This window comes from Brachyhypopomus gauderio, chromosome 9 (genome assembly GCF_052324685.1).
Source record: "Brachyhypopomus gauderio isolate BG-103 chromosome 9, BGAUD_0.2, whole genome shotgun sequence".
In the NCBI taxonomy this organism is placed as follows: Eukaryota; Metazoa; Chordata; class Actinopteri; order Gymnotiformes; family Hypopomidae; genus Brachyhypopomus; species Brachyhypopomus gauderio.
This window is the reverse complement of record NC_135219.1, coordinates 738,542-756,041: the sequence shown is the minus strand read 5'-3', so window position 1 is coordinate 756,041 and position 17,500 is coordinate 738,542. Positions and strand designations below refer to the sequence as shown.

Genomic DNA, 17,500 nt, shown 5'->3' with positions numbered 1-17,500 from the left:
TTGCTTCGATGCCTGCTTGTCTGGTTCCCTGTCTGGGTGTCTAAGAGTATGTCTGTCTGCCTCACTCTCAGTAGACCTGTCTGACTGTCTGAAGGTCTGTCGGTCAAGCTCTCTGTCGATCTGCCTTTGCCTGTCTGCGTCCCTGCTCGTCTGTCTCTCTGCCAGACGCAATGTCTGCTTGTCAATCTCTCGTTCAGAGTTTCTGTCTGATACAGCGTGTGGTTCATGGTCAGACTCCACTTCTGATTTCTGTAATCAAAGCAGGAGGCAGAAAGACCAATCAGAACCAAATTTAAGATCTTAGTGTCAAATGACTTGATTATGGGCTTCAGAAAATTATATTGTACGTGCACACATTCATAAGACATTAGTGGGAGAATGAAACAGCAATCACCAAAGTTATTAAAGTAATTTAGGAGCGACATTTTGTTTAAAATAAATGCAGTGCACACTGTGTCACTGAATCAGCATATCTGACAGAGGCGGAGCCACGTGACTTACTCATCCCCATTACCAGGCTGCCAGGCAACTCTGGTTTAGGGGAGGAGTCTGGACTGAAGACCCGCCCCTTCATCACCACAGCCAGGAGCAGGAGAACCATACTGGAGTGTCTCTAGGTTTGTTTCTCATGTATAAAAAAAGGTTGACGTGCTGCACGTTGCGATTTGTGTGTGTGTGTGTGTGTGTGTGTGTGTGTGTGTGTGTGTGTGTGTGTGTGTGTGTGTGTGTCAGAGTGACACAGCCCTTCAACTGGCTGTCACCCATTCCTCTTTTGCCCAGTACAGCCGCTCTGTGACCCCGCCCCCTTCCCCACACTTCATGAAGTAAAAGCTGGCCTGTGAAACTTGCCCCACCATCATTTCCTCCGGAAAATTCCCTGGAGAGGTTGCTGCTCTGAACACTCCGACCTTGGCTTCAGTAACAAAGCAGAGTGTGAATCACTGCAACAGAATTCCAGGCTAAACTGTGGACACGGGCCATACCATTTTGCTTGTATAGAAGGGGTGTTTGTTTCCCTTGAAGGTGGTGAGGGCCATGCCCTGAACAGAGCGTATCTCCATCACCCCTACTCTGCGTTCCTCCATCCTCTGGTTCTCCACCGTCCCATCAGCCACCTCGGCTGGGCAGTTACCTCTTCCGGGCAGCCTGGGAGGCTGAAGGAGAGTGTAAACATTCTCAAGGGCATTCCTGGAGAAAGGGATAGAGGGAGGGATAGAGAGAGGGGGGGATAGAGAGAGAGATAGAGAGATGGATTGAGAGAGAGAGAGAGAAAGAGAGGGAGAGAGAGAGAGAGTGAGGGAAAGAGGGATAGAGAGAGAGAGAAAGAGAGATAGATGGATTGAGAGAGAGAGGGATAGAGAGAGAAAGAGAGAGTGGGAGGGAGAAAGAAAGAGAGAGAGGGAGGGAGAGAGAGAAGGGGGAAGGGTATAGATATAATTGAATTTTAATAAACACCTTAATAAATTCAATATTAAAAAATTTGATTCGACATCATTACATTACTACATTACACAATACTTCACATTAATTAGTCTGACAACATCAGTTCCATGGACAAGAAAAAATAAAACTCAAAGTTGCCACCACAGTGCAACAGACATCTTCATTACGCCATTCCGATTTAAGCATGTAATTCATCTTTATAACATCTAAATTCAGACATGGGCAGTTATTGCCCTGGTGAGTCTGCCCTCTGTCCTGGACTAAAGTGCTGGATGTATTTAACCTACAATAAAGTTAAGCATTTCCCATCTCAGTTATTCATTTGTTTTATGACCAGCTCCAAAAATAAAACCACATGATGATGTAAAAAAATCCAGTACTTCATAAACAAATATACCAGTGAATCAAAAAGTGGTTTATGTTTCCAGAGAGTGTGGGGGGGGGGGGCACAGCGGATTAAAAAAATGTTCTGATGCTCCATTCGGCAGCTAATAAACAGCGATGTGAATGATCTCATCTCTATGGGGTGTTACGTGGAGAAGGGCACCCTTTAATTACACCCAGCACGCTAATCTCAGCTGATTAAGAATCAGAACCTGGGGCTGGTTTTAGTCATGGATTAATGCAATTCACAGAGCTACAAATAATGATCCCCGTTACTACCCATTAAAGGCTTACTGAGTTATCTTCTCTGTCTCGTACGGATGTTGGAGGAGGAAGTACCCTGCCTAACGTTCACACCGACTGTTATTACAGACACAACGTCTACACATTGCTATTACAGACACAACGTCTACACATTGCTATTACAGACACAACGTCTGCTCTTTGCATACCCCTCCTGACTCACTGGCTGACTCACAGACTGTCAGTGACCTAGTCACGTCCTGCAGGACCTCAACTCTGTGACCTCAGGGGTCAGGAAGCACCAGAGCGTTGCACTTTCAACTCTCACATGGGATTCAGTGTGTCTTTTAAGAGCACACATATATTGAAGAAACCAATAGCTCTGCTTTACTCTACTTTATACCTAATACTCAACCTTTTCTATCCACTACCCACTACCCCTGTTCTCCTACCTCTACCCCTGTTCTGATACCACTACCCCTGTTCTGATACCACTACCCCTGTTCTCCTACCTCTACCCCTGTTCTGATACCACTACCCCTGTTCTGATACCACTACCCCTGTTCTGATACCACTACCCCTGTTCTGATACCACTACCCCTGTTCTCCTACCTCTACCCCTGTTCTGATACCACTACCCCTGTTCTGATACCACTACCCCTGTTCTGATACCACTACCCCTGTTCTGATACCACTACCCCTGTTCTCCTACCTCTACCCCTGTTCTGATACCACTACCCCTGTTCTGATACCACTACCCCTGTTCTGATACCACTACCCCTGTTCTCCTACCTCTACCCCTGTTCTGATACCACTACTCCTGTTCTGATACCACTACCCCTGTTCTGATACCACTACCCCTGTTCTCCTACCTCTACCCCTGTTCTGATACCACTACCCCTGTTCTGATACCACTACCCCTGTTCTGATACCACTACCCCTGTTCTGATACCACTACCCCTGTTCTGATACCACTACCCCTGTTCTCTTACCACTACCCCTGTTCTGATACCACTACCCCTGTTCTGATACCACTACCCCTGTTCTCTTACCACTACCCCTGTTCTCTTACCACTACCCCTGTTCTGATACCACTACCCCTGTTTTGATACCACTACCCCTGTTCTGATACCACTACCCCTGTTCTCTTACCACTACCCCTGTTCTGATACCACTACCCCTGTTCTGATACCACTACCCCTGTTCTCTTACCACTACCCCTGTTCTGATACCACTACCCCTGTTCTGATACCACTACCCCTGTTCTCCTACCTCTACCCCTGTTCTCCACTGCTTCAGTTATTTTATTTTAATTCCAAAACCATTTGATGCTGAGTTTTTTAGATCTCTTACTCCTGAAGGACAGGGCAGGTTCTCAGCCTGTACGTACGCATCAACATTTGTGATATTAAAAGCAAACAAGGAAGCCACCACAAACTACTGATCAGCTGTAGGCTCTGTGGCTAATGAGGCTAACTTGCTAACTAACCTTACTGTGTTTTTATTAATTGTGCTAATTAACTACAGGCTAACGTTTACCAAAAACCGATGAAATACAGCGGGGAACATATTGATGTGAACAGTCATGGTGACAGACAGTGAAAAGAGACGTACAGTACAAGTAAAATAATGTGTTTTGATACACTGAAGCATGTAAATCTATTCTAGCAGACCCTAAAATAAAACAATGATAGGTGACGCAAAAGCTCAGAACTCCAGAAAACGAATAGAAATCTCTTCTTTGTTTACTCTCAAAAAATACTTTTCATTAATACGTTTTTTTCTTTGCGTCTGACTGACCCAGTGGGAGCCGTAGCAACCGTCCAACAATCCTCACTACAGGCCACGCCCAGTGAGTCCGACTCCTGATTGGACAGAGTGGCACTCCGGTTCCTACGGAAACCAAAGATGGCCAGCATGTTGCGCCTCTTTTTTCGCCTGAGGGAGTGAGCCTTATGAAGAGTGGACAACTGACTGAAAGAGAGAGAGAGAGAGGGGAGAGAGAGAGAGAGAGAGGGAGGGAGGGAGAGATGGGGAGAGGGAGGGAGGGAGAAAGAGAGAGAGGGAGAGAGAGAGAGAGGAGAAAGAGCGAGAGAGAGGGAGAAAGAGAGAATGAGAGTGGGAGAGGAGAAAGGGGGGAGAGGGAGAAAGAGAGAGAATGAGAGTGGGAGAGAGAGAATGAGAGGGGGAAGAGAGAGAGGGAGAGAGAAAATGAGGGAGAGGGAGGGAAAGAGAGAGAGAGGGAGGGAGATAGAGAGAGAGAGGGAGGGAGGGAGAAAGAGAATGAGAGAGGGAGTGTGAGAGAGAGAGAGAGAGAGAGAGAGAGAGAAGTAGGTAAAGAAACAAAGCAAAGAATTTGTCGTTTAAGTAATATTCTGTTTACTTTTCTACCACAGTATTTCTTCCTCACCATCACAGATGAGCTATGGTCTAATATGTGATTTATATCCTGTATTATTTTGAGTTGTGGTCTAATATGTGATTTATATCCTGTATTATTTATCTGGGCCCACCCCCTTTCACTGGCCCATGGAACCCCCATGATTCCAAGCAGCTATTGCCTGGCAACGACATAATAACATCTTAGCAAGCCCCATGCGTTGCTAGGCAACACCGTGTGCTAGCACAGGAGGGTGCTTTAGAGAGGTTTCATTAGAAATGTGCTTAACAGGAAAAATGTAATTACAGTAAAAGCATCTACAGTATTCATTTGTATGAGTGTTTGTGTGTGTGTGTGTGTGTGTGTGTGTGTGTGTGTGTGTGTGTGTGTGTGTGTGTGTGTGTGTGTGTGTGTGTGTGTGTGAGTGTGTTTGCGTGTTTTTTTTGTGTGTGTGTGTGTGTGTATACCTATCAGGGAGAACTCTCTTGCTGTAAAAATCAGGCAGTCCATCATCCAGTGGAGTGACAGCTCCATTTTCAGTACAGTGCTGAGAGAGAGAGAGAGAGGGGGGGGGGGGGGGGGATAAAAAAAAACATTCTTTTCATGTTTGTAATTATAATAATGAAGTACTAATAATGTGCATGCACGCACGCACGCACGCACACACACACACACACACACACACACACACACACACACACACACACACACACACACACACACACACACACACACACACACACACACACACACACACACACACACACAAAGTGCCACAGAATGTGCTAAAGGCCCCACATATCCACTGTAAATTCTAGATTACGTTCCCTGCACTGTCTCTCACACTTGGCCAGTGGTATGAGGTGTGGGCAGGTACACAGCACACCATGATGGATGGCGGGGAGGCCTTGACCCACGACTCCTTCCCGCTCTGGAGAGCTCACACTGGCCCACGGCCACCCGCTCCAGAGGACAGAGGACGAGTCGTCCACGGGATTAACAGGGCTGTGTTTTCTTTTGCATTGTTCAATTGCATTGTTGTTTTGTTTGTACACTTTGTTTGTACATTTTGATACTGGTTTCAAATCTCCTAAAAGACTGCATGCTTGCTGTCCTGTCTAAAACGTTTACAATTACACACACACACACACACACACGCACACACACACACACACACACACACACACACACACACACACACACACACACACACACACACACACACACACACACACACACACACAGATGAGCAATGTTAATGTCATTTTTACCCCCTTTCTCTCTTAAGCACTTGTGACTGGAAACTCTTTTAATATCTAACGTGTCTGAGGTGTCTGCTATAATATCCTCATGACTCAATGTTCCCCATTGTCAGTCATGACCCATACAGATTTTATCAGTAAAACATTTTGCTGATGCAGTACTGAATTGAAAATTCGCATTAACATACATTAACATAAGCCTTGCCCCGCATGGACACACCAACAGCAGATTTTCGGTCCAGTCATTATACAGTGAGTAATATATCTATGTCTATACACACCACTATGTAGGGGATTTTCTATGAATTAAATATTTAAAGGTCCATGCATACGCTGACATGGTTATTAACATGAATATTCATAAGAGAACACCACATGTGTGGGTAAACCCACAAGCATTTTAAGATATTCAAACAAGGTCTTGCATATTCAGCAAGGGTTTTGACCTCTGTATCCTATCCATTTGGTGTTTAATCCTATGTAAATTTACATCCATGAGACTTACCTTAGCTGAGGCTAACACATATATATGGTCTACAAACAGAAACGAAATCTCACCGAGTCAGATGAAAGGAGAGCCCCTCTGTGCCTTCGTGGCGGCCTTGGTCGGACACGTGTCACATGATGCAGTGGTGCACCTTGGGTAGGCAAGGCGGACAAGCCCTCCCACGATGCCGAGCGGGAGAGGGGCGAGGAGAGCTGGGCAGCAGATGTGGGAGGAGATGAGCTGGAGTCATCACACAAACCTGAGGAAGAGAGACACACAGTGAGACACACACACACACACACAAACCTGAGGAGGAGAGACACACAGTGAGAGAGACACACACAAACCTGAGGAAGAGAGACACACAGTGAGACACACACACACACAAACCTGAGGAGGAGAGACACACAGTGAGAGAGACACACACAAACCTGAGGAAGAGAGACAAGCAGTAAGACACACACAAACAAACCTGAGGAAGAGAGACACGCAGTGAGACACACACAAACAAACCTGAGGAAGAGAGACACGCAGTGAGAGACACACACACACAAACCTGAGGAAGAGAGACACGCAGTGAGAGAGACACACACACAAAAACCTGAGGAAGAGAGACACGCAGTGAGAGAGAGACAAGCAAACCTGAGGAAGAGAGACACACAGTGAGAGACACACACAAACCTGAGGAAAAGACACGCAGTGAGAGAGACACACAAACCTGAGGAAGAGAGACACGCAGTGAGAGAGAGACACACACACAAACCTGAGGAAGAGACACAATAAGAGACTCACACACAAACCTGAGGAAGAGACACAGTGAGAGACACACAAACCTGAGGAAGAGAGACACACAGTGAGAGAGACACACAAACCTGAGGAAGTCACACAGTGAGAGAAACACACACAAATCTGAGGAAGAGAGACACGAAGTGAGAGAGAGAGACATACACAAACCTGAGGAAAAGACACGCAATGAGAGAGACGCACACAAACTGGAAGAGAGACATGCAGTGAGAGAGACACACACAAACCTGAGGAATAGAGACACACAGTGAGAGACACACAAATCTGAGGAATAGAGACACGCAGTGAGAGACACACAAACCTGAGGAAGAGAGACACACAATGAGAGAGAGACACACACAAACCTGAGGAAGAGAGACACAATGAGAGAGAAACACACACAAACCTGAGGAAGAGAGATACACAGTGACACACACACACACAATCTTGAGGAAGAGAGAGACATGAAGTGAGACACACAAACTTGAGGAAGAGAGAAACACGCAGTGAGAGACACACAAACCTGACGAAGAGACACGCAGTGAGAGAGAGAGATACACAAACCTGAGAAAGAAACACGCAATGAGAGAGAGACACACCCAAACCTGAGGAAGAGACACGCAATGAGAGAGACACACACAAACCTGAGGAAGAGACACGCAATGAGAGAGACACACACAAACCTGAGGAAGAGAGACACGCAGTGAGAGAGACACACAAACCTGAGGAAGAAAGACACGAAGTGAGAGAGTGACAGACACAAACCTGAGGAAGAAACACGCAGTGAGAGAGAGACAGATACACAAACCTGAGGAAGACACGCAGTGAGAGAGAGACACACAAACCTGAGGAAGAGAGACAAACCTGAGGAAGAGATTAATTTGCTATGAACCGCCAAGTGTCAAATCACAAAAATTAAATGGACTGAAGCTTAAAGGATATGACATAAAAATAAAGGAAGAAAATGACCAATCTCACAAGCTTCTGTTACACTGTGCTCAGTGTTCAAAACAGCTGCATGTTGGTGTGTGTGAGAGAGAAAGACAGAGAGCGAGAGAGAAAGAGAGAGAGAGAGAGAGAGAGAGAGAGAGAGAGAGAGAGAGAGAGAGAGAGAGAGAGAGAGAGAGAGGAGAGAGAGAGAGGAAGAGGTAGAGACTGCATAGAATTACACCCTGTATTGGAAAAATGAATTTACACACCAGAACAAATTAAAATGTTATGAATTACTTAATCATGAATACAAATGAGCAAATTACCTTATCAAAATTAAATACAGCAAACCAAGGCGAACTCTATCTAAATACAAAATGAGCAACCATAAACTGGCCATTGAAACAGGAAGACACTGAAACAACCGTGTGGCCAGAGAGGAGAGGAGAGGAGAAGAGAGAAGAGGGGAGGAGATGAGAGGAGTAGAGAAGAGAGGGGAGGAGAAGAGAGGAGAGGAGAAGAGAGAAGAGGGGAGGAGATGAGAGGAGTAGAGAAGAGAGGGGGAGGAGAAGAGAGGAGAGGGGAGGAGAAGAGAGCAGAGAAGAAGAGAGGGGAGGAGAGGAGAGGAGAGGAGAAGAGAAGAGAGGAGATAGGAGGAGAGGAGGAGTGGGGAGGAGAAGAGAAGAGAGGAGATAGGAGGAGAGGAGGAGTGGGGAGGAGAAGAGAAGAGAGGAGATAGGATGAGAGGAGGAGAGGAGAGAAGAGAAGAGAGGAGATGGGAGGAGAGGATGTGCACCCACTGCAAATCAGGACAGACTGAAACTGAGACTCACATTCATGTCCAAAACAGGAAACTATCAGAATGTCCTTTCTGCACAAAATCACTAACTAAACCTCCACACAGAACGACTGATGTGGAAAAACTGAAGACATTACTTGGAGAAAACACAGACACTGTAGTTTTAGCAGGACAATTTATACAGAACAGCCATAAGACCAGAAAACTCTGTTACAATTATTTAGACTTGTTATGTTATTAATGTTACTGTGTACATTGTACACCATTGTGGTTCAGACATTGAAATGTCCGACTTCATGGAAAATCATAGGTATTATTTTTGTTATTTTCTTTATAAACTTACTATCTGTCATATAAATTCTTACTCAATTGTATATTAATGATGTACATATTTACTGTATGTAGTGTACTGTGTATTATTGATACATATTTACTGTATGTACTGTATTGTGAATTAATCATACATATTTACTGTATGTAGTGTATTGTGTATTAATGACACATTTACTGTATTTACATTTACACATTTTATGTAGTGTATTGTATTTGCTTTGACCACACAGGCATTATTTTTCATACCAGTGAAGCCCATTTGATTTGATTTGAGAGAGAGAGAGAAAGAGAGAGAGACCAATAATTTGGTCTATAATACTTTTTAAGTCTTTCTCTTATCTATGTTATGTTTATATGTGTTTTCTGAGATAGACACAGAAGGAGAGACAGAGACAGAGACCAACACAGAGAGGGAGAGACCGAGGCAAAGAGAGAGACCAACATAGAGAGGGAGAGACTGAGGCAGAGAGAGAGACCAACACAGAGAGGGAGAGACAGAGGAAGAGAGAGAGACCAACACAGAGAGGGAGAGACAGAGGCAGAGAGAGAGACCAACACAGAGAGGGAGAGACAGAGGCAGAGAGAGAGACCAACATAGAGAGGGAGAGGACCGAGGCAGAGAGAGAGACCAACACAGAGAGGGAGAGACAGAGGCAGAGAGAGATGGAACAAACTTACTCAGCCTGGTCGATACCGGTCGGATCCGCCTGGTCCTGGAACTGCGCTTTTTAATGGCAATAGTGTCCTGCACACATAAAGCACACAAGGAATATATTACACATCAACACAGTCACAACAAATACACATGCACACAAATACACACACTCACACACACACACACACACTCTCACACACACACACTCTCACACACACACCTCTCACACACACTCACACACACACACACTCACACACACACACTCTCACACACACACACACACACTCTCACACACACACACACACACACACACACACACACACACTCTCTCTCTCACACACACACACACACTCACACACACACAGACACACACTCACACACACTCACGATGCTGGTGCTCAACTCCTCATCTGTGATCTCAAGTGAATCTCTGTGTCTGTGGGACCTTTTTCCTGTGCCACCATCACACACACCATCCCCACTGCTTCATCTGAGACACCTGCTGAGTCTGACACACACACACACACACACACACACACACACACACACACACACACACACACACACCACACACACACACACACACACACACACACACACATATACATACACATTCACAATAATAAAAAATCAGGACATCACTGATCTATACCATTGATTTCCAATTTATACAATTATGTACATAAAACCATTTTTACAGTTAAAATGAAAAAAATAAATAATGCACTTAAACAGGAAGAAAGAAAGAAAAACAAAGAGAAAGTATTATGGAGAGAGAGAGAAGAAGAAGAAGAAGAAGAAGAAGAAGAAGAAGAGAGAGAGAGACAGATGAGGAAGAAGAAGAAGAAGAAGAAGAGAGAAAGAGAGAGAGAGAGAGAGACGAGGAAGAAGAAGAAGAGAGAGAGTCCAGAGCTTTGTGAGTGGAGTAGAGCTCCTGTAAGATCTGATCCACTATAGAGTTGGTAAGATAAGACACAACTGACAACTTACCTCCCTGAGAGAGAGAGAGAGAGAGAGAGAGAGGGAGGAAGGGGAGAAAAGAGAGAGAGAGAGAGAGAGAGAGAGTCAGACAGACAGAGAGAGAGAGGGGGAGAGAGAGGGGGAGAGAGAGAGGGGGGAGAGAGAGACAGACAGAGAGGGAGGGGGAGAGAGAGAGATCTCTATCATTCTCTTGACACATCACTTACTTTGTCTGTTGTCGTGGTTTCCACAGTGCACATCACCCTTTGTCTGTGTCGCCCTCCTCACCACCTCCCTCACCTCACCTCACACTCCTACAAGCCTCACCTCAATCAGCACTGCACTGGCACATCTCCCCATCACCTCACCTCCTCTCCTCACCTCACCTCACACTTCAACTGCACTCACACACGCTCACCTCCACACAACCTCAACAAAACTCCACCTCACTCACCTCATCCTCCACCTCTCCTCACTCAACCTCACACTCTCACCTCACCTCACCTCACCTCATCCTCACCTCACCTCTCCTCCCCACCCACCTCACCTCTCCTCACTCACCTCACTCACCTCTCCTCACCTCACAGTCACCTCACCCTCACTCACCTCCCTCTCACCTCCTCACCACTCCCTCCTCACCACACCTCTCCTCACCTCACCTCCTACCCTCCACCTCACCACCTCACCTCCTCACCTCACCTCACCCTCCTCACCTCACCTCTCCTCACCTCACCTCACCTCACCTCCTCACCTCTCCTCACCTCCTCACCTCACCTCTCCTCACCTCACCTCTCACCTCTCCTCACCTCACCTCTCCTCACCTCACCTCACCTCACCTCTCCTCCCCACCTCCTCCACCTCACCTCTCCTCACCTCACCTCACACCTCCCTCCTCACCTCACCTCTCCTCACCTCACTCTCACCTCCTCACCTCACCTCACCTCACCACCTCACCTCTCCTCACCTCACCTCTCCTCACCTCACCTCACCTCACCTCTCTCCCTCCTCACCTCACCTCTCCTCCTCACCTCACCTCCTCACCTCACCTCTCCTCACCTCACCTCACCTCACCTCCTCTCACTCTCACCTCCTCACCTCCACCTCACTCACCTCCCTCACCCTCACCTCACCTCACCTCCTCCTCACCTCACCTCCCTCACCTCACCCTCACCTCACCTCGCCTCACTCACCTCCTCACCTCACCCCTCACCTCTCCACTCCTCACCTCGCCCACCTCACCACCTCACCACCTCCTCACTCACCTCCTCCTCACCTCACCTCACCTCGCCTCACCTCACCTCACCACTCCTCACCTCACCTCCTCACCTCACCATCCTCTCCTCCTCACCTCACCACCTCACCTCCTCTCTCTCACCTCCCTCTCTCCTCACCTCTCTCCTCTCTCCTCCCCTCTCCTCTCCTCTCCTCTTCACTCTCTCCTCTCCTCCCATTGATCCACCACAGCCTTCTATTCCCCTCCACTCGTTCTACTCTGTATCTGCTGCTCCATTCTCTCCTCTCCTCCTTTAATCTTTCTGTCTTTTAATCTCTTCACTTTCCTGCCTTCCTTTCTACTTCATTCTAACAGATTCAGTTTGCTAATGTGCAGACCGACTAAAGCCTGGTTTATACTTGACGCGCCGCGAGCGGCGCGAGGGTCCGCGCGGCGAAAATGACGTAATCGCGGAGGCGCTTCCAGCGCGATCAACAAAGTCATGTTTGCAGGGTTCATACACCTATACAAGGTGGAATTAAAGCACTTGTACGGCACTTTCAAGGCCCATTTAAATATTTTCCAGCACGATAAACATAATTAAGTTAAATATTAATATATATACTCGAAATAATTCGAAATAATTTGCTTTTTATCACATTATTAATGGTTGTTTATTTTCAAAACGCCCAATCTTAACGTCTTCACGTTCTCTCATGTTTCAACCTGGAATTACAAGAAGGCTCGTGTTTGTTACGTAATTTCAACATTTTAATGTACTTTAGCCTAAATTCCAGCACTTTTCAAACCTGAAACACAAAGCAACATTAAAATGCGTCAGGTAAATGTTCATTCCCTTTTTTTGAGGGGTGTTTCTTTATACTACCACATATCGTTTCGGACAACATTGCAAAGTCATATTTATGTTTGATGCCTGATGTGTTTAAATACGGTCTCTGGTCAGGTAAAAATGTTCTTTCCCCGGTTTTGGAGGGGTTTTTTTATTCTCCACTGCCACCTATCGCCACCTATCGTTTCGGAGAACACTGCAGCGACGCTCGCGACGTTCGCGAAAGTATAAACGCCTACACCGCTCGCGCAGGGTCGCGCGAGGTGGGGCGGAGTCGCGCGCTACGGTCGCTCGCGAAAGTATAAACCAGGCTTAAGGGGCCGAGCCTCCCATCCTCTCTCATCCTCCCCCATCCTCTCTCATCCCTCCCCCCTCCTCTCTCTCTCCATCCATCCCTCCATCCTTACTCCAGTGCTCTGTGGATGTCCTGGGCTGCTCTCTCCATCAGAGCTGTCCTGATAGAAGAGCGCGGGATAGATACTCGCTCCGAGACGGACGAGAGAGAAGGACTCAGTCGCTCCGCTGCCGAGGATGAGAGTGGACACAGCTCCCGACACAGAGAGACCATAGAGTCCAACGATCACCTGCCAATCAATCAATCAATCAATCAATCAATCAATCAATCAATCAATCAATCAGTCTGACTTCCAGTAGGTGCTGCTAGTAACATTAACAGGTGATGATGCATATTTTCCTTACCTTTCCCAGGTGTGTGTGTGTGTGTGTGTGTGTGTGAGTGTGTGTATATATATATATATGTGTGTGTGTGTGTGTGTGTTTGTGTGTGTGTATATATATGTGTGTGTGTGTGTGTGTGTATATGTGTGTGTGTGTGTGTGAGTGTGTGTATATGTGTGTGTGTGTGTGTGTGTATATATGTGTGTGTGTGTGTGTGTGTGTGTGTGTAAATATGTGTGTGTGTGTGTATGTGTAAATATGTGTGTGTGTGTGTGTGTGTGTGTGTATGTGTGTGTGTGTGTGTGTATATATATGTGTGTGTGTGTGTGTGTGTGTATGTGTGTGTGTATATGTGTGTGTGTGTGTGTGTGTGTATATGTGTGTGTGTGTGTGTGTGTGTGTGTGTGTGTGTGTGTGTGTGTGTGTGTGTGTGTGTGTGTGTGTGTGTGTGTGTGTGTGTGTGTACCTGCAGTTCTTTATCCGCAGCCTTGGCCAGTTCCCCAGCCAGTGAGTCCAGTCTCTGCCGGACGGGCCCGTCTACAGACAGCACGTGAGCCAGTTCACACAGAGATGGATAGAGCTGGGGGCGGGTTACATACCAAAGGAAGAAAGAAGAGAGGGAGAAGGAGAAAGAGAGAGAGAGAGAGAGAGAGTGAGAGGGAACAGACATCAGGAGAAATATCACCCTCACACCAAATAGACAAACATTGTACTAAGAGATTAGCACTGTTGTTTTCCACTCACACTATGAATACTGTTCATTTCTCCTACAAGCTCACACACACAGTGACACACACACACACACACACACACTCACCGCGCGGGAGTTACGGGCCTCTTTCAGGACCTGCTTTGCTGCTTGAAGGTCCTCAATTTCTGCCACACCACGCAGAACACACACCTGCTGCTGCACCCGCACACACAAACGCTCCATCACCTGAGGGGGAGACACAAGGTCAGATACACACACACACACACACACACACACACACACACACACACACACACACACTGTTCTGTACACACCACATGTGCACACACACACACACACACACACACACACACACACACCAGCTGCCACTATATATATATATATAATATATAACTCCTCCATCACCCGAGGAGAGACACAAGGTCAGATACGTGTGCGCACCCACACACACACACACACACACACACTGTTCCGTATACACCACATACATGTGCGCACGCACCACACACCACAGCTGCCACTATATATATAACTCCTCCATTACCTGAGGAGAGACACACTCACACACACACACGCACACACAGACACACACACACAGACACACACACACACCTGTTCAGCTGTGCTGGTCACCAGGCCCTGGTGCAGACGTAGTGCTTGTCTCTGTGAGAACCGTTGGGTTTGGTTGTTCCTCAGCAAAGCACGCCTGAATCTGGAAGAATTGTGTTAACCAGTGGCATCAACCTAATGACTCCGCCCTCCCTGGGGGAAACCCCGCCCTCCACACGGAGAAGCCCTGCCCTCCAGAAATAGGGGTGCCTCACCATCCTCTACTCAGATCTCCAAAGATAAAAAAAGACTTCAACTCAAAGTCTCCATTGAGCCACTCTAAATAATTAGATTAGGGGTTTCCTGTCATACAAATTCACTCTCACGGTAAGATGGCGTCATGGTTTCATTTAGAGGCAAAGTTTTGTTGGGACTGATGCACATCAGTACATAATCATAAAACAGACCGTGTAATAAATAACAAAGTCATTACAGCACATGTAAGCAATGTCTGCTGCGTGATTAATTCCCCTACAGGGACTGTAGTCTCAATTATGTAAATTAGATGGCATTCTCATAGAAGCACACGCGTGTCAATGTCCTGAAACGGCCCTGTGAAAATGTAGCTGACAACATCACATCTGAGACACCAACAGACCATCGTATACGGACAGCAGCTGTTTACTGTCATAGTCCCTGTTAACTCGTATTAATTAGAAAACCACACGGTGTAGCTCAGATACTTATAGACGTTACATACAGACCATGTGATGTGATAGCATAATGCATAAGGAGGCTCAGTGTGTGTGGTGCCTTTACACCCGCGACTAGGGGTGAGAGTGGGGGTGAAACGCACCTGTGACTGGGGTGAGAGGCTGTGGGGGGTGAAACGCACCTGTGACTGGGGTGAGAGGCTGTGGGGGTGAAACACACCTGTGACTGGGGTGAGAGTGGGGGGTGAAACGCACCTGTGACTGGGGTGAGAGTGGGGGTGAAACGCACCTGTGACTGGGGTGAGAGTGGGGGTGAAACGCATCTGTGACTGGGGTGAGAGGCTGTGGGGGTGAAAACACACCTGTGACTGGGGTGAGAGTGGTGGGTGAAACGCACCTGTGATTGGGGTGAGAGTGGGGGTGAAACACACCTGTGACTGGGGTGAGAGGCTGTGGGGGTGAAACACACCTGTGACTGGGGTGAGAGTGGGGGGTGAAACGCACCTGTGACTGGGGTGAGAGTGGGGGTGAAACGCACCTGTGACTGGGGGTGAGAGGCTTGTGGGGGTGAAACGCACCTGTGACTGGGGTGAGAGTGGGGGTGAAACACACCTGTGACTGGGGTGAGAGTGGGGGTGAAACACACCTGTGACTGGGGTGAGAGTGGGGGTGAAACGCACCTGTGACTGGGGTGAGAGGCTGTGGGGGTGAAACGCACCTGTGACTGGGGTGAGAGTGGGGGTGAAACACACCTGTGACTGGGGTGAGAGTGGGGGTGAAACACACCTGTGACTGGGGTGAGAGTGGGGGTGTAACGCACCTGTGATAGTGGGTGGTGAGAGTGGGGGTGAAATGCACCTGTGACTGGGGTGAGAGGCTGTGGGGGTGAAACGCACCTGTGACTGGGGTGAGAGGCTGTGGGGGTGAAACACACCTGTGACTGGGGTGAGAGTGGGGGTGAAACACACCTGTGACTGGGGTGAGAGTGGGGGTGAAACGCACCTGTGACTGGGGTGAGAGTGGGGGTGAAACGCACCTGTGATTGGGGGTGAGAGTGGGGGTGAAACACACCTGTGACTGGGGTGAGAGGCTGTGGGGGGTGAAACACACCTGTGACTGGGGTGAGAGGCTGTGGGGGTGAAACACACCTGTGACTGGGGTGAGAGTGGGGGTGAAACGCACCTGTGACTGGGGTGAGAGTGGGGGGTGAAACGCACCTGTGACTGGGGTGAGAGTGGGGGTGAAACGCATCTGTGACTGGGGTGAGAGGCTGTGGGGGTGAAACACACCTGTGACTGGGGTGAGAGTGGGGGTGAAAACGCACCTGTGATTGGGGTGAGAGTGGGGGGTGAAACACACCTGTGACTGGGGTGAGAGTGGGGGGTGAAACGCACCTGTGACTGGGGTGAGAGTGGGGGGTGGAAACGCACCTGTGACTGGGGTGAGAGGCTGTGGAGGGTGAAACGCACCTGTGACTGGGGTGAGAGTGGGGGTGAAACACACCTGTGACTGGGGTGAGAGTGGGGGGTGAAACACCCTGTGACTGGGGTGAGAGTGGGGGTGAAACGCACCTGTGACTGGGGTGAGAGGCTGTGGGGGTGAAACGCACCTGTGACTGGGGTGAGAGTGGGGGTGAAACACACCTGTGACTGGGGTGAGAGTGGGGGTGTAACGCACCTGTGATTGGGGTGAGAGGCTGTGGGGGTGAAACGCACCTGTGACTGGGGTGAGAGGCTGTGGGGGGTGAAACGCACCTGTGGACTGGGGTGAGAGGCTGTGGGGGTGAAACACACCTGTGACTGGGGTGAGAGTGGGGGTGAAACACACTGTGACTGGGGTGAGAGTGGGGGTGAAACGCACCTTTGACTGGGGTGAGAGTGGGGGTGACGCACCTGTGACTGGGGTGAGAGGGGGGGGAAACTCACCTGTGACTGGGGATGAGACGGTGGGGGTGAAACGCACCTGTGACTGGGGTGAGAGGCTGTGGGGGGTGAAACGCACCTGTGACTGGGGTGAGAGTGGGGGTGAAACACACCTGTGACTGGGGTGAGAGTGGGGGTGAAACACACCTGTGACTGGGGTGAGAGTGGGGGTGTAACGCACCTGTGATTGGGGTGAGAGTGGGG

The 17,500-nt window shown here is 48.3% G+C and overlaps 1 protein-coding gene across 1 annotated transcript in view; it reads right to left on the bottom strand.

Moving 5' to 3' along the window:
• Positions 1-17,500, bottom strand: part of LOC143523611 (capping protein, Arp2/3 and myosin-I linker protein 3-like) — a 43,618-nt gene that overhangs the window by 5,938 nt on the left and 20,180 nt on the right. The window contains 25 exon segments of the mRNA XM_077018169.1: positions 1-249; positions 984-1,188; positions 3,871-4,044; positions 4,918-4,997; positions 6,271-6,458; positions 9,723-9,789; positions 10,087-10,176; positions 10,178-10,208; positions 10,608-10,689; positions 12,581-12,585; positions 13,130-13,303; positions 13,865-13,980; positions 14,218-14,337; positions 14,725-14,832; positions 15,518-15,575; positions 15,664-15,771; positions 15,879-15,958; positions 16,055-16,132; positions 16,271-16,289; positions 16,411-16,503; positions 16,592-16,644; positions 16,769-16,849; positions 16,946-16,964; positions 17,052-17,148; positions 17,300-17,381. The exon segment at positions 1-249 is cut by the window's left edge and continues 796 nt beyond it. Of these exon segments, the coding sequence (XP_076874284.1) occupies positions 1-249; positions 984-1,188; positions 3,871-4,044; positions 4,918-4,997; positions 6,271-6,458; positions 9,723-9,789; positions 10,087-10,176; positions 10,178-10,208; positions 10,608-10,689; positions 12,581-12,585; positions 13,130-13,303; positions 13,865-13,980; positions 14,218-14,337; positions 14,725-14,832; positions 15,518-15,575; positions 15,664-15,771; positions 15,879-15,958; positions 16,055-16,132; positions 16,271-16,289; positions 16,411-16,503; positions 16,592-16,644; positions 16,769-16,849; positions 16,946-16,964; positions 17,052-17,148; positions 17,300-17,381 (2,457 nt within the window).